Below are 22,603 nucleotides of genomic sequence, written 5' to 3' on the forward strand. Positions count from 1 at the left end.
CCTGCCTGCTTCAGCTATGACAAAATGTTCACAAAATAGTGGCAATCTAGTTTTGACACACTGACATGGACTTGTCGGGGCTTATGGAAAAATGTCCCTTTCCTCTAAAAAGAAAAAAAAACAAAAATCATAACACCTTCTTAATTGTGAATACAGCCCAAGATGTCCTGTAAAATAATAAACAAACAACTAAATACATCAATGCCTGGTTTCAACCCCTGCCTCCCTTCAGCAGTGGTAGCTGAGCATCCATTTACTACTTGGGAATGAGAACACTACATTAAGCCCTCAGTGAATCTTTATTATCTGCAAGTCAAAAAAAATAGGTTAAGCCAGCTATCCAAACAAGCTTCAAATGAAGCAGATCACAGAACTCAGATCTCTCCAGTGAGGAAATGTATGTAGTTAAACAAGATGTGCAACTAAAATACTTATTTAAAGAGTCAAGAAAACTAAGAGAAAAACACTTCAAGAAAGAAAATCTAGCATCCTTTCTTTCTGCATATTGTAAAAGGGCATTTTGCAGATTGTGCAGGATTAACAGGTTTGTGGACAATACAAAATTTGAAGTTCTGACACCATTACAGGTTCCTTTGATTACAAAAAAAACCCTTACGAAATACAATCCTTTTTGCTGCTTTTCCAGAATATACTCCATAATGTGTCAAACAAATGACTCAACTCATAATAGTACAAAACAATCTTTATTTTGAAAATATCTCACTGTGAATATTATCTACTACAGATTCCATAAAACAGCATTATCAGCTCGAATAGCTAGATTCAACTACAACTTTATTAAAAGATTAACTAAACAAAGTATTTAAAACACAGATTTGAATTCAAGATTTTATGTAACATGCAATTTCCAGGCTTCTGACAAGTTGGAATAACATTCATAAAGTGGTGAAAGAAGTATCAAGTATCATGCCAACTTATACCCAGTGCAACAGTTTTGAAGTCACCTTCACATCAGTTATGCCTGGTATTCCTCCCTGCTTCCAACATGCGCCTGTTCACAGCAACTGAATTAGAGGCCACCGACTTGTCCCATACACCACATCAAAAAACAGACCATCTAAACAGTTCAGAGTATGATTTCTAAACATAAAATATATATTCCTACTCTACAACACAGAAGTGTTAATCTGCTTTTCAGTCATTTAAGACCATTCAGACATTTATAAATAGATCACAGCCGAGGTATTTAACGTATTAGCTTCTACAGCACTTATTTTGGAAGCCAAGATTTTGCCTATCTAGTAAATCTACTCTGAATTTGCATCATGGAATTAGTGAAATCTGTGTCTTTACCGCTGCTACTCTTAAAAAGTTTCATGCTTTTGATGATACGTACTGGAAGAATGTGTACAGTACAGGGATCGTTCCATTATTATGGGAGAAATGACGTACAGCAAATCTTCCATTACACTATGGCTAATCATTATTGGCCATAAGTGATACATTCTATAATTATTTATCAAATGGATGAAAACATTATAATGTGCATGCACGTATGTATTTTTTAAAAGCAGAAGTAAGATACTCGGAGTCAAGAGATGGACATAAATAAAACTAAAGGCTTTCACAGGTGCAAAGTTGGCTCACAGGATCTCAAGTTGGTAAGAAAGCACAAAAAAGCGTTTGGAAATTCCACTGCTGTTTACTAGCCTCTGCAGTTACTTTTTGTTCCTCTAGCCTCTGCTTTTCTTTAAAATAACCTGCAAAAAAAGAAAAGTATATTTGTAATTGCTTGTATCTACATTACAATCCAGGCAGCAATAAGATCCAAAACAATACTTAGATATTCAGATCAGCGGCTCTTCTAGCCAGCAATCTGTTTCCAAGAGTGAAGTGACCAAGGGTAGAAGTCTATGGAAATCGATAGGAATAAAGGAAAAACATATAGAAATATGCCATATAAGAGAATATTAAAACTCATAACCAAGAACTTTGTAAAAATAAAAGGCTTTACTTTATTTCCCCCCCCCAAATAAATTGAATGCCAAGTAGTATCAATAGCACTCTCAAGTCCTCAGCATATTCCTAGTTGCTCTCATCCCATCGGGCCTAGACAAAAAGAAAAAACTAGAATTTGAAATTACACAGCTATTACGCTCAGTTTCTGTTTGCAGTGCTTTACTTCTTCCCATATTAAAAGCGCCCAGACCCTTGGAAGGACATTTTTTGGTTTGGAGTTTAAGTTGAAAAATGAACTTCAAAGCCCAAGTGGGACCACTGAAGTGTTAACATTATTAAAATACAGGCAGTTTTTCCTTTCTTCTCATCTTAAAAAAAAACATATATAAACGGAACAAGAAATGTTCAAATAACATTAAGATTGCAGTTAAAAGAAATTACAAATGCATAAGATTCCAACTGCAACATTAACTTGGCTACCCTACACATTCTGTATATATTTCTGTTACTATAGTAACAGAAACTATCAAACTAAACATTTTGCTAGAAGAAAGAAAAACCGAAGATAAACAGAAGCCACAGGACCAATATATCAGGTGCCACTGAGTGTTACTCTTTTAGTTTGCACAGCGGCAGAAGGTGGTTGAACAGCTAACTCAGTACATCAGACTGAGTTCCTTCAAAAAACCCAGACAAAGAAGATTTAGGTTAGATTTTAGGAAGAAATTCTTTATTCAGAGTGGTGAAACACTGGCACAGGTTGCCCAGAGAAGCTGTGGATGCCCAATCCCTGGAGGCGTTGACAGCAAAGCTGGATGGGGCCCTGGGCAGCCTGATCTGGTGGATGGGATCCCTGTCCACGGCAGGGAGTTGGAACTGGGTGGTCTTTAAGGTCCCTTCCAAAGAAAGCCATTCTGTAATTCTAAAGCAGACATATATCTCCAAGTGAAGTCAGCTGCAAAATACAACAGGACTCCAGGCACACTTTGACACCAATTCTTTCTAGGGAGAGAAGACTGTATAATCCCTTCACCTTTCCCTTATTCTACACATACACAGAACTTTAGAGTTCTGTAACACAGACAGTTCTTCCTTCACATACATTCACACAGCAATATTTATGCTGAACCCACGTATTAATTCATATCTTAATCTTCTCTTAGTTCTTCCCTTGTTGGACACAACATCACACATAGTTTATTTGCTCAAAAAGTATCAGCACAAGGCTACAAGAACCCACTTAAAACACCTTTCAGACTAAGGTAAGAATTGAAGATGCAGATTTGAACTCTCCTCCACTTGCTCCATAAAGCTTAATTTACATTATTTCAGTTAAGATATTAATTTGGCATTAATTTGAAATTCATCTGAAATAAAAGATCCTCCAACTTTGGAACCTGTTCCAGTTCCATAAAGCCCAGACTCTTCCTCCTCCATCCCAAAGCCGCAAAATCAAGTAGCAACAAGCTTTAGGTTTGCTTGTCACAGCTGTTCATAGGCAGATGCAAACTCTTCCTACCCATTCGCAATAAATGTGTCCCCTGTCAAAGCAGCAGGGAGCTATAGGACTAAACAGTCTTATAACACACAGCAGTTATGAATGCATTTGCCAGTGTTGTGCCAGTCACGACCACATAGCTTTCAGCCCACATATGCGCCAGTAGACTTCAGCAAAGACATACTTGCATATTGCAATATGAGTTTAAACACAGAATAATTTCACAAAAATAGGACTATATGTATTGGCAAGTTAATTCAATGTCTCGGTGACATTTTTACAAGCTTTGGATTATAGTTAAAAGCATTAGCACTCAGAAAACTTATGCGTATGCTGTTGCAATATATTTTATATTGAACAGAAAATGAAATACTAAAAATGCCTTATTACCTTTGCTGCAGCTACAGTATGCTCAGGTTTAATTACTTTACTTTTGTTCTCAAAAGCATTCATCCTGGCTTCTTCTGCCAGCCGCTGGAGAAACAACAAGAAGCTCAAATGTACCTTTAAAAGGAGAAGAAAAAAAAAATTAGGAAGGATTCTAACAGTTCATAGACAGTTTGTTTTGTTAGAGGTTCACTGTTAGAGACAGAATTCCTATATTTGATTGCTCTCAAATACCCAAACAGTCCTCTCAGAAAAACAAAGTTCCACTCTATTCAAGTCTTAATACACACTCATGAAAGAACAGACAAAGTTCTTGTTAAATTCTGAAGATTGCTTTAGAAGAGATCACAGAATCACAGAATTGTAGGGGTTGGAAGGGACCTCCAGAGATCATCGAGTCCAACCCCCCTGCCAAAGCAGGCTCCCTACACCATGTCACACAGGTAGGCGTCCAGGCGGGTCTTGAATATCTCCAGAGAAGGAGACTCCACCACCTCCCTGGGCAGCCTGTTCCAGTGCTCCGTCACCCTCACCGTAAAGAAGTTCTTCCGCACATTCGTGTGGAACTTCCTATGCTGTACTTTCATCCCATTACCCCTAGTCCTATCCCCACACACTGCTGAAAAGAGACCAGCCTCATCACTATGGCTCCCACACCTCAGGTATTTATAAACCTGGATCAAATCCCCTCTCAACCTTCTTTTCTCAAGGCTAAACAGACCCAGTTCCCTAAGTGTCTCCTCATAGGGGAGATGCTCCAGGCCCTTCACCATCTTTGTGGCCCTCCGCTGGACTCTTTCCAAGAGATCCCTGTCCAAGAGATCATAGAGACATCTAACAGAAACAAGATTTGGTTTATATTAGCAGGGTTGTTGTGGGTTTGTTTGGTTTTTTTAGGTAATGGATAAACCAATAGATCAATTGGAAAATCAGAAGCCTTTTTGTGTACTAGTAGATCTAATCAGCTTCTAGTGACTAAACTAGCCAGGCTGTTAATGAAAAGCAAATTCATCCCTGCCTCATCACCACTCATCACAGACAAGTTCAAGGACTTCTGCCTTTTTCCAGCGCAAAGAAGCACTGACATAAATTTCTCTAGCACAACTAACGTGTCATTGTCAGGAGGCTCCATCCATTTATTCCCAGCTCATCATTTAGCCCTTCTACATGATTCCAGTTCGATACGCAATCCTGCTCTGTTCAGTATCAGAATTTCAGCAAACAAAAAACTCCACAATTTATTATTAAAAACTACCATTTAAAAACACCTTTGCGTAACCCACCATTATACTGACCTTATATGAAGCATTTTAATAGCCCAGCATTGAAAACTGGCAATAGCGCCTATTGTCAATTAAACCTTCAAACACGAACTTTGTTTAGTACAGCACACAAAGTATTTCTTCTATCAAGAGCTCAAAAACATTAGTGGAACATAACAATTATATATATGAATTTGGGGACATCCTTCCTCTGCCATCATATCTTTTTAGACCAAACAACAAGCTACAATTTGGAGTTCATCAGAAATAGTTTGGCAGTTTGGAGCAGAAATCTGTTGTAACAGGTGTTTTAATACTCAAATGACAAACAATTCTAAGTCTGCTGAACTAAGAGAATGACATTGTGCAGTAGATACATTTATATTTTTGTATTTGGAAGCATCTACTACAATACTACGAAGCAGATGCTCAGGCAGGTTCACTCTGCAAAATATCAAAGCTGCTTTAAACTTATCCTTAAGTTCCTCATGAAAAAGTTACCACAGGGAAAAATATATATATCTTCAGTGATAAGCATTATGAAGTGTCAAACATTATAAATCTCACTATTAGACTCATTAACAGAGGTCAGATTCTGAGGAACAACCTAAGGGAGAAGGGGGAACAAAATCTTTCCATGCTTCATTTCTTCACGCTGAGACACTGTTTGCCAGGACTAACAAACTACTGATGAGGACAAGCTGCCTCATTTTGTGTTGACGATAGAACTTACAAACAATTTCTTGGAAAATATTTTGCCTTCCATACTCATTAGGCTCTATGCAGATCACAAAGACAAAAGTGGTCACTCAATGCTTTTCTGCAATGTAAGTACAAACCTGTATTTCTAGCATCTAGCAAGTGGCTGAGTTTCTGTTTTTCTTCTATAAGTTCAAGCTAGAACAATGTTTACACAGCTTGTCTCAGACAGCTGGGTGGGAGTAGGTAACATTCAAACCTGAGCCTTTACCTGTTCATTTCTTCACTAGGAGAGTGGTTAGGCCCTGGAACAGGCTGCCCAGGGAGGTTGTGGATGCCCCGTCCTTGGAGGTGTTCAAGACCAGGTTGGACGGGGCCCTGGGCAACCTGATCTAGTAAAGGTGTATGTTTGGTGGCCCTGTTAGGCAGGGGGGTTGGAACTACATGATCCTTGAGGTCCCTTCCAACCCGGGTCATTCTGTGATTTCAAAAAGGGAAGTAATTGAATCCTAAACATGTTGGAGAAACTTCAACATTATTTTTATCACTACAAATATATTGTCATATTCCTTCAGTAAGGAAGTAAGGGAGGGATGCCCACTTACCCCTTTTCAGACAGCCACACTTCCTCGAAGCCAAGGTAACATGTGACCACAGAAACACAGACCAACTTTATTAATGACTACAAAGAATGTATTAATTCTGCAAGTTTGTTTAGTTCCCACTGCATCCCACTGAATAAGCCTTGAATGGTTCTGAGCATGAGTAGAGAGAGGTGAGGTCCTTAGTCCACACCATCCAGATAGCAACAGCAACAGGAAGGTACATTCTGTTATTAGGCAAATTAGAAAAGTAGGTAGTGTTTACAGTCAAATATAAATGCTGTCATGTAAGCACCATATCAACCTAGTTATATGCATAGACATACTTTATTGGGTATATCTGCTTTGAGCTTTACGTAGCCAGACACCAACCTTCAGGATTCTGCAAGGCAGCGTTCATTCATACAAAATACATAGTTCAGATTAGTCATAATTCAAATCATACAAATATACACATTACTGCCCTCGGAATCACACACGGCTAAGAAACAAAAACACATTACAGTCAAACTAATTCAGGCAATTAAATCACTTCACAAGTATATTTTTTATACACAGATAGTTCTTTCCCTCTGCAGCTACCACAGGCTCTCCAAAGGTCAGGTTCCTTTGTGCAGTTGAGCGTTATTCCAGCAACATAAACCTTGTGACAAATCTGTTACTGCAGGTCAGAATGTTGTGGCTCAGCTTTTTCTGACTTGCTCCATAAGGCTCTGTTATCCCCTACACCTTTTCAGGGGATACTTCTAACCCATGGATAGGATCCCAACACTTATTCTCATTAGATGACTAAAAAGACATTCCAGACCTTAGTTTTACTGATTCAAGACCCACCGACAGCCCAGCAACTCATTAATCACAGTTGTGCTGAGTACCACCTGCAAACCAAAACCACTCGAAATCAACAAACTTCTGTGCGTTAAGGTCACTTACAGCAGACTCCTTTCTCTCAATCCATCTACTCCAAACTCTCGGAACAGCAGCGCATACTTGTGGAGTGACACAATGTTTACACGTAACCCTGTCCCTGAGTCCCTACGCTCATTGTTAGAGAAAAACCTACACCATATTAGAGCAGAAATGTTACATATGCTATGCTACATATCAGCCACACGACTGCACTAACCAGTTTCCCACCTTCCCACCAAACCTGCTCCCTCTCTGCTTGCACAATACTGTATCAACACTGTTAACAACCTCCTGTCACCCCACTATTATCAACAACTCCCACCGTTCCAGCACATACAACCCACCAGCCCAGGTCACTCCGGGGATCAGATTAAAACTCTTCACGATCACCCACAGGGCTCCAACCGGGAACAGACGCAGCCAAAAGCACCACCGACCCCAACCCCACACGACGACCCCAAAGAATCACAGAATGACCCGGGTTGGAAGGGACCTCAAGGATCATGTAGTTCCAACCCCCCTGCCTGGCAGGGCCACCAAACATACACATTTACTAGATCAGGTTGCCCAGGGCCCCGTCCAACCTGGTCTTGAACACCTCCAAGGACGGGGCATCCACAACCTCCCTGGGCAGCCTGTTCCAGGGCCTAACCACTCTCCTAGTGAAGAACTCCCCCTAACATCCAACCTAAATCTTCCCTCTTATCACTTAAAACCATTTCCCCTAGTCCTGCTATTGTCAGCCCTTTCGAAGAGTTTACTCCCCCCCCACCCCACAACCACCGGGGCCTGAGCCGGCTCCTGGCTCGCCGGGCTCCCGCCTCACCAGCAAGTCGGTGTTGGCCGCCAGACGTAAGTGAGGCTTGTGCTTCTTTATGATCTTCCGCAAAGTGCCGCGGGACACCGTGCGCCTCATCGTCTTCCTCCCCCTTCTCCTTCTTCTCGAGCCGCCGTGACAAGGCCCAGCGCCGCCCGACAACGTTCGAATCCGCCGCCGTGGCGCAGTCGCGCTGCCGCCGTGACGCACTTCCCAACGGCCCAGCACAGCGCCGGGCCGGGGCGGGGCTGCCCTGCTGCGATAGTGCGTAGTGCCGGTAACCAGCCGCGATCGGGATTAAGGGGGGCCGGAAGGCGCTTCTGCCCTGAGATGCGTTGCACCTCCGTGTTAGCAGCCGCTGTGCTCTCTGCCCGTTCCCTAGTCCCGGCTCTCCCCAGCCCCACGGAGACGCGGACTTTCGGGTCCCGAATCCCGTAGTTGTCGGCTCGCACGTCGCCATCCGCTGGTCGAACGGGAGGTCCGGATGGAGTGAGAGCAAACCCGACCCTGTGCTGGTGTCACACGGGTCGGCAGGGCACTGTAGTGCTCCTTTGCTACGCAAGAACCTGCAGTGCAAGCCGCTTCCATTATAACCTAGTCGAAACTTTAGCTTGTGAGACAGAAAAGAACACGGCAGTCTCTTGACTGCCTTTACCTGGTGTGCAGAATGTCCCCAGAATGGAGGGAATGTGCCTCCTAACGAAGCCTTGGGCCCACACCCGTGTGTCTTAAGCAAGCATTTTACATGTGCAATGGAGTTTGCTTGTAGGGAGCTGTACAGCACCTGTGTTTCCTACACAGCTGCCCTGTGTCATATTGCTGGGGGATGTGATGCCAGGGAGTGCAGCCTGTGTAGGCTGCAGGTACCAGGGCTGCATTAGCACTATAAGCCTGCACAGAAATGAGCCCAGAGAGCTTGTTGTGCTCTGTACAAACACCTGGGCAAAATATACCCAAATGTAACCTACACATGTAGACACACTCATTCTCAAAGCAGCCACCACTTTAAAGTGACACCCCTCTCTCACATCCGTCCCTGCACGTCTCTTTCGGCAGACGGATGCAGCTGACTGAATACAGGTTTCCCCACCGAGGGGCCCCTGTAGCTTGGCATTCTCACTGCATTTGGTCTCTGTGTACTTAGTTGGAGAAAGGGTCAGGATTTCATACTGAGGTATGGAGCTTTTCAGCATATTTATTAGTTGTTGGGTTTTTTTGTTGTTGTTTTCTTTGGCCTCTGAGATGTTTGCAAATTAAAACGTTAAGTCAACGAGATAAATGTATTACCTTCATTTTAATATATCAAAATTATCAGCGCGTTGAGATGGGCTGGTTTCGTTAAAGTATACTATTAGATCTGCATGATTTGGTATTTTAGTTAATTTTGCACAAAATGTGGTCCAAGTAGAAGTATGATATCTGACAGCGGGAGAGAATTTAAGATCTGCCAGTTCTTCATACTGTGTTGGGTATTTGAAAATCATGCTTTGTTCTTTCAGCTCTGACTGTCACTGGTCATTAATCATCAACAACACAGAGCCTGAAATCGGGGTCTCGTATTTTTTCTGTAAAAGGATAAGCACTAAAACATAGCTTTTTTTTCTTTCTTTCTTTCCCGTAGCTTAATAACAATCACAGTTACTGGCTCAGCTGCACTGACAGAAGTAAACATTTGTTTTGCCACTTAACTAAATGCACATGACTCAGAGCTACATAGGGTCGTACGCTGTAATGTACTCATTCTACACATAGAGAATTGCATCAGGATCAACGATAATTCATCATGTCAACAAATTCAAATTTACAGTAGTTCACGAGGCTTTACTGAGCTGAGAATGGGGCCTTGCAGTCTTGTACAGTCAGTAGTGTGGGCAGTCATTTTACAATTGAGTTGTATGAGTTGCAGAACTGCACTATAAGTCTAAAGCTATTAAAATGTGCAATACACATTTGAAACTCTGAAGTGACTTGCGTAAAATAACACTGAGAATCAACACTTGTAACTACATCTCCAGTCATGTGTTTACTGTATGGATAATATTGACTGAGTAATTAAATCTCTTATTAAGTCTAATAGACCTGTGTTGGTTCTGACAGTTTTCTATTTCCAATGGACTATTCTTTGGTTTTAACTATAGAAAATAATAATTTAGAATGCTGTCTCAAATCTATCCATGTACAAAATTTTCTTTCTTTTTACAGTTTCAAAAATGTATGATATTAATTCCTGAAAACAATTGAGGACAGAGGTCCAATGCAAAAGTGACTAATTAATTATAGGTTCTGGTCTACTGAGTGAACATTAAGTTCTATAGATAAAATTTCTCCTTCAATATGTATTTTACTTTATTCCCTTTGGCCATAAATATTTTTGTGAATATGATTTCTGAATAGATAAATACAGAAAAAATGCAGTACAAGAAAACATCACATATTCATTGCTGTGGACAAAATGATTTTACAAATTAAACTAAATTCCATAAAAATCACAATTTTCAAAATATTTCACTTGTACTAACGTATGGATTAATAATGCATTACAGTGAATCACAGAGCGACCATAAACTCACATTATATTATGATTTTGCACAACTGTTTTCCTTTTTTTAACTTTCTTATGGAATTAATGTTCTGATGTAACACTGTAATGAAAATATATATATAAATAGCTAAAAGAACCTTGCAAAATGTGTTGTAAATTAATTCTTGAAACACTGAAATTGTTAATTTTGTCATGCTTTTACAGCCTTCTCTTAGAAGGTATTTGTGTGCATTTTAGATACATTTTAATGTGTTTCAGGTTCAAAATTATAGCAGTTTTGCAACCATTTTCTACATGCAGCTACATTATTTTCAAACAAATGTTTTGAAGAATTTCAACAAACAACATTTCAAGAATTTTAGGGGTTTCCCTTTTTTTTTTTTTTTTTTTAAATCTTCATTTTTAAACACAGAGTAGTTCATTTTGTGAGCTGGATGCGTTTTGTGGCTTCGGCTGCAGCACACGATCGTCCGAGATTTCCAGGAATATTTAACCGTGTTTTAGAACTAAGTGAGCCATCTAATACTGATGACGAGAACTGGGGAATTTAGTAGTTAAAACTCCACCATCCAGCTCTGACTTCTTCAAGTAAACAAACAGCCTTTGCAGTGTTTGAATCGAGGCAATTTCACTAACATACTTTTGTCAGCTTTGCTTCCAGATTATGTGTATTTCTTGAAAACAGCTTAGTACATGCTAAGAAGAGGCCTAGCTTGCATCCATCATTTCTGAACTACAAACCAGTAAACATTTTATTTTCCATTTCTGTAATGGAATGGAGGATTTTAAAGACTAATTTTACCCTCTCTTCTAATACATTGTAAATTGAAGCAAGTGTGGTGTTTGGAAATTAAATTGAAAATCGGGGTTTCATTTCTGTTCTGAAGCTTTTATGAGCCCATCTCAGTTGTTAAGTGAGTTATTTTGTTTCTGGATTCTGACATCTTCGGACAGGCTCTTCATCAGCTCTTCATCAACTCGTGATTTTAGTTATAAGGAATGCTGAAGAGCTCTATTTTAAATGTGCGATACCTTGACATTAATAATCACATTTTATAGATTCTTTGTAAGCCAAAGGTCCCTTGGTCTCTTCTCTGCTCATACAGTGTGTGTTAAACCTTTTCTGGTGCTAATCCAGTTTCAGTAGCTGATGAAAGACTGCGAAAAATATCCTGGATAAGAATGTCAAAGCCTAAAATCTTTTGATGTGTTCTTCAGTGATGAAAAGATACCTCTAAAACAGAACATAACAATTCAGCAAAAGTAAACTCTTCTATAATGTAGTTGATAGGCTTGATCTTAGTGGTTGGAGGTATGCATGCTGAGTCTCCTATTACACCTGTATATTCTTTCTTTTGAATGTAGGATAATTCAGGTGTGGTTGAAATCTGTAGAGAAATAATAGAAAAAGAAAATACAAAGGAGTAAATTGTATGTTTTTCTCTCCTCCGTGGAACTTATGCGCATCTCCTGCTAATAAAAGAAGGTGTAGACGGCAACTTTGACAAGAAACTTTTCTCTTGTGGCTATTGCTATCAATAATATGTCAGTAATTTGATTGCAATGGTGAGTACTAGCAGCTCAAAGAGAAAGACGGCTCTCTTTTTTGTTTTGCCTTATTTCTATCTATTTTCAAGCCCAGTGTTAAACAGTGAAAATAAGAAAGGCACAATGTCATAAATTATATATGAGATTCACACTATTTTCTGCTTTTAGGTTTTACAATTTAAGGTTCAGTTCTTCAGGATATTGTGGATATCGGGTCTCTGAAGGCTGTGCTGCGCCTGCCTAACATCAGTTGACTTCTGTACAAGCAAGAGAATGTCCTTCAGTCTAGTGGAACAATTGGAACTGCATTCATAAAAACAGTAAGGGCATATTAATTACAGCTCAGTAGTCACTCACTTGTGGAGATATTACATACTTGCTATTAAAAAAAATAAAAATAAAAAAAAAGTATAACATTTAAGTAATTTAATGTAGGATCACGTGGATGGTTGATGCATATATAGGATTGCATAGGTATATACATCAATGCTTATTTCCATTTAATTCTGTAAGAGAAAGTTGATTATTTCTGATGTTTTCCAATGGAATTCATAAAGTTGAGTAAACAGTAGAAGCAAATACATTTCATCAGGTACCCACTTGACTGCATTCCTGTAACATTTGTTGTGTCACTTTTAGATTTTTGGATTATTTATGTTGTGCTCCTAGATTTACTGAGGCAGACCCATTCAATTTCATGTCAGTCAAATGTCCTTCAAATTCTAGAATAAGTGATATTGTCATCTTCAGATGTGCTTTCCAAGGCTACATGCAGTCCAGAGGGATCTTCACCCACCTCTAGTTGGATCAGCTAATCCAGACTTGCTAAGAAAAAGAACACCTTGTCTGAGAAACTTTCACAAACCTAAACAACATTCGGAAAAATACCTGTTATCTGCCTTCCAAAAGAAATTATTTTATACACACACATAAACAGAGAAGGAGAGCACAAAAGTTAGTGACATATCCTGATCTCTCAGTTTAACTGAAAGCAGATCAAATTAACATAATGTGATGAATGGTAATGTGTAGTATCAATATAGAATTGAAAGAAAGATTAATATACTGATACATACTATTCAACTGCCAACTTTTTAGGGATATTTATCAGAAAGGGTAGATCAGAAGTGTTGATCATGAGAAGGCATTTTTTTCTCCACTTTGTTTTTCTCATGAAGGATAACTACATCTTTCAACCTCCCTTGAAGGTATGTTAACATTCACTTCCCGCAAGGACCATGTTTTTCTCCAATGGAATTTATTTTCAAAAAATCTAAATAAAAAAGGTAAAATTTGGAAGTGTACTGGTCCCATAAGCATAATAGAGGAAGAGAGAATACATCATCAGATAATATGTTGAATTATAGGTATTACTAAAACATTTTCTCTTTCAGCTAGTTAACTGCAACTTCTATTCTTGGGGATGCAGTGCTTTTATATATATATATATCCCGCTATAAGGTGTATAGAAAGAGACTTCAAACATAAATTCTCTATTAGGCAAAAAAAAAAAAAAAATCTTCTATTACCTTACCATCATTTGATAATATTTGCAGATTCAGATTTGATTAATTGAGTGGTAATTTGCAGAGTGAAAGATGTTGTATATACATCATGTATGTAAAGTAACACCAGTAAGTAATGCTTAAATAAATGTAACTGACCACAGTTCTGTAAACAATCCACTGCTGATACAGGCTTTTTCTTCCCTTACAGAACAGGCATACTTTCTTCAAACAGTGCTTGACACAAAGGAAAACTGAGAGTGCAACGCTTCAGGTTAATAAAATTAAAAGACAGCATCTGTAATTGCTGCCTTGCACAGAGGTAAGACACTGCTTCCTCCTGAAAGAAACTGCATTGGAGCCATAGCTTAAGAATAACCATATTGTCTGAGGAGAAGCTATATCAAGTTTTCTTGATCTACTCAAACTGGTATGTGAGCATATTGTTAGAACAGAAGTATACATTGAAGCACAGAAAGCTATCTACCTGAATTTACATAGTCTAACTTAAACTACCACAAAGCAAAAAATAAAGGTCTTTTGCATGCAGAAATTCACACCCCTTGCATCATCACAAATACAATTATAACAAAACTAATGCACACAATGAGTCATAGCACAAATGCAAGAGAAAAGTGTCCTGGAAGAGAATCATCGGGAGAAAGTGAAAATAAAATAGATTTGTACAAGAATATGGAAAGCTGGGACTAGATGCTGGTTTTTTGGAGGTTTTCTATTGTAAATGTCATTCAGATGAAGGTCCACACTCACTGGAATGTTCAGCTGTTTTGCACTTCTTCAAATAAGAAAAAAACCAGCTGTAAACCTAGCTTAACTCTCCAATTAAGCTGAATTTATGGCATCTTTACAATACCAGTGCAGAACAAAGCAGCTGGAAACAACAAGTAATTCTGATCCTAGCAATCCCTTTTTAGGGCTTTATTTGGCATTCTTTAGTCAGGCAAAACTTTGCCAGTTTGCCTAAGATTAAATTTAGAGGCCTCTGAGAGGCCTCTGAAGATTAAACAAAATTATACCATGGAACACATGTTCATAAATGCATAGACTTTAGATATTTCACTGTAACATATCTTGAGAAGATTAATCTAATTTTGTAGCCCAGTGAACTCAGAACTCTCACCAGTTTCTGTAGTTACCAGGATTACATCTTTGTCAATTTTACCTTTGTTTGTTTGGATTTTTGTTTTTTTTTTTAAACAACAAAGTAAATTGACTTTGCTTTCCAAACTAAATTTAATAATAAGATTCTGTCACAGTTCTTACACTTGTGAATTATATGTGTGGGTGACAAATCTCCTTCTACCCTGCAGGACGCTACAGGAGTCCTGAGACATGTTCCTGAAATATTTATAAAAAGAGGCCACTGGCATCAGTATGTTGATGTACAGTTCAATTCCATACAGCTTCTCTCTATGATTGTCATTACAGGGAATAGTTTGAAATAGCTTTTATTCTTTTTATTTAGTTAATTTCATTTATTTATTTATTTATTTGTGTCTTTTCTGTATTTATCAATCCGCTGCCTTTAGCAGACCCAAACAACAGAGGCTTGTTTGTTCATGATGGGACTTCCCTTTTTGATCTCATAGACTAGAGCTGTGCTAAGGAGTGTAGTGTTGGGCTTAGTTGCCAGTCTGAGAGCAAATGTGGCAGCTATGGCTAACCTCTCTTCCCTCTAAAAAAAAATAAATGGGTGAACTACTCAATCCTGACTATTGGGGTCCATGTACCATCTTCTGGATTGTGTCCAGGAGATGACTGGCAGAGTACTTGTTGCCTCATGCCGCAGCTGAATAGTTACTGCTACTGTGTGGCAGTGTTTGTGCACCTGTAGCCATGAAACAATGAAGTAATAACTGCTTGGAAGCAGTAACATTTGTCAGGAGGCTGAAATTCCTAAATAAGAAGTTGCATGTCTTAAATAAACAGGCTCAACTGTCCAACTCAGCAAAGAAACTGGTCTGTGCCAGGATTGCTTCTTGTTTTTATTTCTCACTCCAATGGGCCAGGAGCAGAGTTTAACAGATAGGTCTCCTCTGTGCTTGGGAATTGCCACTATCACTGACCTACAAGATCAACTTTTTGTACCTTTTCTTGCATGTCCTGAATCTTGTTCTGTTTGCCACTGCAGCATCATTTCACCAGGAAGAGTGGAAAGTCATTACCTACATGCTGAAAAGCCTGATGTCTGCAAAAGGCTTCTGGGAGCTGGGGAATACAGTCTTTGGACCCAGAATGTAAGAAGGAAATGGCAAAGATCTTTCTCCTGGAGCAAATGTTCTCTATACGCAAAGGTATCATACAGAAGAGAAAGTAGAAAATAGTAGCTGCCAAATGGAGATACAGTCTAGTAAAATAAATGGACAGTTAGTTTGGTAAACAGTCTAGTACTAAACTGTGCTTCAGCCATTGATAACAAGTTTGTTGTTGTTGTTTGTTTGTTTGTTTTTCATTTGTTATTATGCCTTTAGAAGGTTTGCTTTAGAAGGGATCAGCCATGGAACTAAATTGTCCACGGTTTTTAAGCAGAACTGAGTCCTACTGTCTGACACTCAGAATTGCTTGATGTCAGTGGGCATGCACAGGATATGAAATTTATTAAATCTTCTATGAAACAGTTTCATTTCAAAGCCTGACAATGTCTAACTCTTACGGGAAATTAGGGTGCAATAGTCCAGTAACAAAATTGAAGCTTTAAGTGAATACCTATAATCTGAGCATAAATTCACGGGAGAATGTGTTGTATGCATGTAGCTATATGTGCAAAAGAACTGAATTTCCCTACCAGCAGGGCCTGGATCCAGAGTTTGGATTTCAGTTCTTCTCTCTTCCATATATAAACCTGAATTTAGCAGTCAGATGAATAGTTCTGCATTCTGGGCCCATGAGCACTTCTTCATACAAGTTAAAAAACAGGTTTGGAAGTTCTCCTCTCTTTGGGAATATTTGATCCTAGAATTCCAGTTCTAGCATTTCTCTGATGGTCTGAAGTCTGCAAAACATGAGTGTCCTATATCACACAAAGAAAAAGGCTCAGTCAGATTCATCTCCCACAGGGGATATGAATTACTATGTGCATAACTAGATGATTAATGCGGTTTTATGCAGCTTTACCTTTATTCTGGTATGTCATAAATCTGTAGTACCACATATATGCTCTAGTACCACATGCACTGTGCACATAAACACAATGTCTAATTTGATGTCTCAGAGACAAGAACATTTAGGTGATACAGTTCTATAAGGCAATATCCTCAAAAGTTACTGAGGTATTAGTTGAATATGTTTAACATGCATTCCTATCTTGCATTTCTTTTTAACAAAATTAGTATTTGAAATAAACTCAGTTTTTACTGCTACTCAAATAAAAGCTACAACCTGCCAAAGAATCAGAATCTTTTTCTGAATTTTGTAGGATCAGTTGCAACTTTAGCATCTAATATCTCTGTAAACCAATACCTTTAACTGTGTAATACGTAGTAAATACAGCTTGTCTTTTACAAGGTGTCTCCTAACACTGACTGTCAAATGAAGCACAAACATGTTAAAAGAAAGGCTCCTCAATAGCTTCATGAGTAGTTGTCCACTTATTCCAGAGATCAGTAAAATGTTTGGCAAGAAAAGCATGAACTGAACACAAGCATTCATTCACATGTCAAAGCCAAAATTGAAAACACAGTTCAGTGGAGTTCAAGGACAAGAGTGCTGGAAAGGCATTGTTGTAAATGAGTGCAACAAAACTGTACCACTCTCCACCTTCTGAATTGATATCGTGTACAGCTACATTTCTGTACAGCAGTGTGCCTGATTGCAACTCAGGAATGTGAAAGCCTTCTCCTGCAGACAGGAGCCAAACACCAACCTCTGTATCAGTACATGGAAGAACAATTGCAGCTATGAAGAAAAAACACCTTTTCCCGCCACCCAGCTTGTCTAAAATCTTGTAGTGTGAAGGTGTGTTTTAAACATGACTTTGACGAGGTTGAATTTTGCAAACTAAAATAAAAGTAGATTTACTGCAGAGTTTAAGCTCTCTGGAGTTTTAACTGAGTGGCATACTTTATCAGTCAAACACAGGTGATTAGTTGAAAACAAAAATCTGCGAAGTTCTGTAAATTTAAGTCAGTGCCTGACACTTGGGTGCCCACACCTTCAAAATGAGCAGTGTGGGGACCCCGGAGTAATAAGCACAGCTGTTAAGACCATATCTGGTGTTAAGAGCACATCAAGAGTGTCCTTCTTCATATGGCTAGATAGTTTTTCCATCACTTGTACTTCAGTATTTCTGAAACCAGGTGTTAATTTTCAGGGGGATAGGAGGTTTCCAAGCAGCTGCCAGGATTAATATAGCAGCCAGCAGTAAACGCTGAATAAGCTTAGGTACAAAATGTGTACCATCTGGTTTCAGGAGTCTCTAGCCAAAAATGTGAGGCCAGTTCCTTTCATGTCCAGAAATCTTCCCTTCACTGGGAGTTGTGAAATGGATCTTACCTTTGCATTACCTTTTAATTCACAACTCAGAGGAAGATTTGAATAAGGGTCTTAAGAAAACGTTGTGTAAGTGAAAAATGGGAAACTGAAATAATGTTCTCAGTTCGCAAAGATGAACACTATTTGACAAACTGAGATCAAGGTTCTTGCTCAGTCTCACAGTAGCCCAGTTTTCCAAGATTCTACTTCTCTATCAGTAATATCTACCCATGCTCATCACAAACAAATTCTCCCTCAGAGTTGTCTCCCTGAACTAGTAAGTCAGTAAGAAGCTACAAAATGGTGCCAGTAAGGATTGATTTAAGACCAGGGAAGTAAGGAATTTGGTCTCTCTTGTCCCTCAGTGAGGCAGTCCTTCTGGGTTCTTTAGGTGTTTTGAGAGATCAACTGTTCCACATCAAAAATAACTTTACTAAATAATCTGATAAAAGAGTAAGCTAAGACTGGCCTTGTACACAGACATGAAGTCAGAGGGATGTGTATGGTCTGGGCCAGTGTAGACACATTAGAAGAGATCCAAGCAGATCCAGAAATTCCACTAAAGAAATGTGGGAAAGGTGTGCTTCCTGCAAATCATTCTGTCCCTTCTCTCTCAGGCAGTCATAAGTAATTGATAATGTAGCTTTCTTATCAAAGCCCTGAAGATATTAACCTACTGACCCATTCAGAGAATTATTCATATCTCTGAGCTTTTTTATTTCTGGGTTATATATATATATAAAACACATATGATAAGAAACCACACAATCCTATTTTTCGTTTAGTATCATCACTGCTTTCAACACACTGATTAACTTGGTGCTTTAACTAGATGATTAAACCCTTTTGAAAAGGGGCTGTCATGTTACTTTATTTGGCTAGACCAGACTATAATGATTTCTCAGTCTGTAGGCATTATCACAATGTAGATAAAACAGCTATGATAGTCCTGTTACATTCCTGGTAATTGTGGGGTTTTCTACACTGTGGTGTACAGATAAAGTGAGATTTCCCTGGGGTCTGTACAGCAAGTTAGAATAGCTCTACTGTATGATCTAACTGCAGGTTTAGGGGAGATATATTTAACGATGGGCAGATGAATATAGAAGAGTCTAAACTGAGGCAGAAAAAAACCAGTTTTAAAAGCCTGATGTTTTTATTTGGTACCAGTATCCAAAAGACTTAATATTCTGTGGGTTTGTTCTGACCCCTTCTGTGGTTAGTAGTCAAAACACTTTTCTGTATATGTGTGTTGTAATAATAAAGTGATAACCTTTCTGATATGCATCTCAGTAGTTTTTGATAATAGATTCCAGCCACAGAGCATTCTGAATTAACAAGTCCATCTATTCAGACTATTTTATAACGCACTGTAAGTAACCATTTCAGCAAAGGCAGTGATTTTTCTGCACTCAGGCACTGAAACATTAGTGGTAGTATAAATCCCATAGTATCACTTAGTGTACTTTAAGAGAGAAATTTAGTCAGCTTAAAAAAATTTCAAAGGCTGTGGTCCACATTTCCAGTCATCTCTGAATTTATGATAAATTGTTGATCTACAGATAGAGGAGAGTCTTCTGTATTGTATTCGTGTAGCGTGAAACATCTGTAAGCAATAACTTAGGTAACTGTAGTGCACTGATATTTTTCAAAGTGGTAACAAAATACACATCCAAATACCAGTGTGTTTTGTCACTGGTGAACTGACTGCTATTCTGCAGAACAGTTGTCTCACTCTGAAGCTGTAGGCTCCACGTTTAAAAGTAGGACTATACCACGAACTGCAAAACCACTTAAATAACAGACATGCCACAAAGTCCAACTAGATCCAGAAGGCTTTCCTGTTACTAATTTTCATCTGTTTTATTATTTAATATATTTACTAGGATCTATGTGGCTATTTCTAATGTTATGAAAGACACAGGGAGAAAATGATACCAAAAAAATACGGATCTTTATTTCAAGTTGTCTGGTATAGTTCCCAAAACTCACAAAACAATTCTATTACCAGAGAGAAAACATTTCAGTGAAAGCGAGTACATGCACAGCCTCTATCCAAGATGAAGAAGCAGAAATTTTATTACTCACTCTTCTTTGGTGTTAACAGCCAGAGGGAATACACTTTGGAAATCAATTTTCTCTTACGGGAACTCAATGTGGGTAGCTTCTTGATGTGTTCAGCTTCTGTATGGCCCAGATTCAGCAAGACACTTAAAAGTGCGTCTGACTGTTCATGTGGGTATTTAGGTATGCACTTAAGTACCTTGCTGAACCGGGGCTTGTGTAATGTCATATGTATTCACAAGGTCAGGCATGCAGGCTAATAATTTTTCCATTTTTTCTAGGTAGACCACAGATAAGTACAGTCACACCATACATTTGGAAGCACCTGCAATTAATTTATCAGATGTTGTTATCCAAGGCAATGGAGAATACCCAAGGCCACGGAAAATGTTCTGCTGGAGAAACATACTAATTTGCTCCTCAGTACAGATCCTGTAGACTGCTGAGAGGATCTGCATGGGCCAAACTTCAGGATAACAAAGTACCATTTTATTGAAATATGCTGCCTCAGTACGCAGCAGTTGCAGCCAGTCTCATGCCCTATTGTATTAGACAGCATAAGGAAATGTGAGTCCTGTGCTCCAAGTGACTCACATTATTAAGAAGTACTGCATGCCAGGGTTAAGGAACTGGAGAGCATACATTTGCCACAATGAAATGCTTAGCAAGATAAATCAAAAAGCAGATAATTTAGGAAGGAAAAATTAAGTGCATGACTGCTTTTTCCCTCTTTAAATTCTGGCTATTAGCCCAGGCATTAACCTATCTAACCCACAAGTGAATGAGTTGTTTAGGAAACACAGTGATTCCAAGCCAAAATCCGGGCAAAATTTTTCTATTTTCCCTGGAAGACAACATGTGTTTAAGATTGATTTCTAGACCGCTCATCTGCTCTCTCATACTCTCTTCTAAAATTGTGGCACAGGAATAACTGTGCCAAGGGAACCAGTATTTGTGAGAATGCTGGAGACTCATACCTACTTCAGATTAACCAGGTTCTTTCCCTGTTCCACCGCTACCTACATTTTCTCTGAATAAACTGCAATATCCCACTTTGCACTTTGCAAAGATGCTTACAAAACCTTGGTTTAATACTGTATCTGAAGAAAACGACTGTCACAGCTCAACCAAGAAGCTTAATCCATCTGACTAGTAAGTGCCAGTCAGTGCATGCATGGACATAACAGAACTGGAGTACATGGGGAATAAAAATACAAAAATATGGGAAGGAGCTGCAGATCCCAATAGGCATTAACACAATTTGAAGTTTCAATTCATCCACTGCTCACTTGTTTCATAATCATCTTCCTTGACTTACTTTCAGTCAGCTGTCACTGACAAAAGTAATTCTCATTATCTCCATATTGCCTGATCTCTGCTTCAGTCACTTTTTTCCAGTGTTATCTTTGTGTACTGAAATGTCACCTTTCTGATTTTTATTCAAACGTTCTGTAAAGTTGAGAACACCCCAAGAGTGCTAGTTTCTATTATAAGGTTGATTCACATCTCAGTGGTATGAAAATTCCTGGCTATTTGCAAAAGATGACACATATGTTGTCATGGATCATAATAGTGGAAATAGTTCATGCTGACTAAATAAATTAGTAGAAGCTGTTTGAGCCATATTATGTTTTTTGTGTATAGTGGATACAACGCTGAATGAACAATGAAATTTAATGTGCATTAGAATGAATAGGAAAACATCAGAACTGTGTTGCATCTCGCCCACCTGCACTGTTTTTTATTCAGGTGATGAGATCTCTATGTATTTTGAACACTAGGACTGATATCAACTGTGAGTTGAGGATAGGTGAACACACAGCAATGAAAAGAATGAAGCTGAAAATTAGGCCAGAAGATTGAATTCAGGATGGATTTATATCATTTGTTACTATTTTGTTCATCATGGTTGGCTGATAAACTATCAAGCAGGACGAAGTTCAGGAGGCTTGATATACTGTATGTTAAGTCTTTGTTGTTACAAGGTGAACTCCCTTACTCCAGCTCACTCTCCTTCTCTCCCACACTTTTTTTAATACAGAGGAAAGTTGAACTCCCCCTGCTTAGCTCCAGTACCTCTTAATGAGGGAGCTGTAACACTATGCAGTCGTCTCACCACACAGCAATCAGAATTTCATTGCTTCACACAGCTTGACTTATGTCAAAAAGGATGGTTAAAATTCACCCACATCCTGGAACCCCCCTGTTGAGTTAAGCAGATCACAACTTAACTACAGGAGGAATTTTTGTTGGTTTCAATTTTTAAATGGTCAAAGGGCACAAAGTATTATTCCTGAAAGTTCCTTCACAGACACTGTTCTTAGGATGCTGGCATGAGCAAAATGATTTACATATATAG

At 38.8% G+C, this 22,603-nt stretch overlaps 1 protein-coding gene and 1 long non-coding RNA gene across 7 annotated transcripts; one reads left to right on the forward strand and one right to left on the reverse strand.

Moving 5' to 3' along the window:
• Nucleotides 1–685: 685 nt before the first annotated feature.
• Nucleotides 686–8,297, reverse strand: CENPW (centromere protein W). The gene is made up of 3 exons (XM_015858580.3): nucleotides 8,104–8,297; nucleotides 3,809–3,922; nucleotides 686–1,721 (listed from the first exon to the last, which is right to left on the reverse strand). The coding sequence occupies exons 1-3, from the start codon at nucleotides 8,191–8,193 to the stop codon at nucleotides 1,695–1,697; spliced, it is 231 nt and encodes a 76-aa protein (XP_015714066.2). The 5' UTR covers nucleotides 8,194–8,297; the 3' UTR covers nucleotides 686–1,694.
• On the forward strand, nucleotides 8,276–21,869 carry LOC107311759 (uncharacterized). 6 transcript variants are annotated; one of them, XR_014944077.1, is made up of 6 exons: nucleotides 8,330–8,371; nucleotides 9,151–9,268; nucleotides 12,353–12,504; nucleotides 13,901–14,119; nucleotides 15,842–16,004; nucleotides 20,526–21,869. It is a non-coding gene; the product is annotated as an uncharacterized LOC107311759 (long non-coding RNA). The 6 variants fall into 6 exon arrangements; XR_014944078.1 differs by having other exon boundaries at nucleotides 8,331–8,371; nucleotides 13,901–14,011; XR_014944080.1 differs by lacking the exon at nucleotides 9,151–9,268 and having other exon boundaries at nucleotides 8,276–8,358; nucleotides 13,901–14,011.
• Nucleotides 21,870–22,603: the final 734 nt, after the last annotated feature.

This window comes from Coturnix japonica, chromosome 3, assembly GCF_054131305.1.
Source record: "Coturnix japonica strain WE chromosome 3, WE-NBRP24, whole genome shotgun sequence".
NCBI lineage: Eukaryota > Metazoa > Chordata > Aves > Galliformes > Phasianidae > Coturnix > Coturnix japonica.

Coding starts and splice junctions, on each gene's coding strand:
- CENPW (XM_015858580.3), bottom strand. CDS start 8,193: ATGAGGCGCACGGTGTCCCGCGGCACTTTGCGGAAGATCATAAAGAAG. Junction 3,923..8,103: donor CGGCCAACACCGACTTGCTG/GTGAGGCGGGAG, acceptor CTCCTTTTAAAG/GTACATTTGAGCTTCTTGTT. Junction 1,722..3,808: donor ATACTGTAGCTGCAGCAAAG/GTAATAAGGCAT, acceptor CTTTTTTTGCAG/GTTATTTTAAAGAAAAGCAG.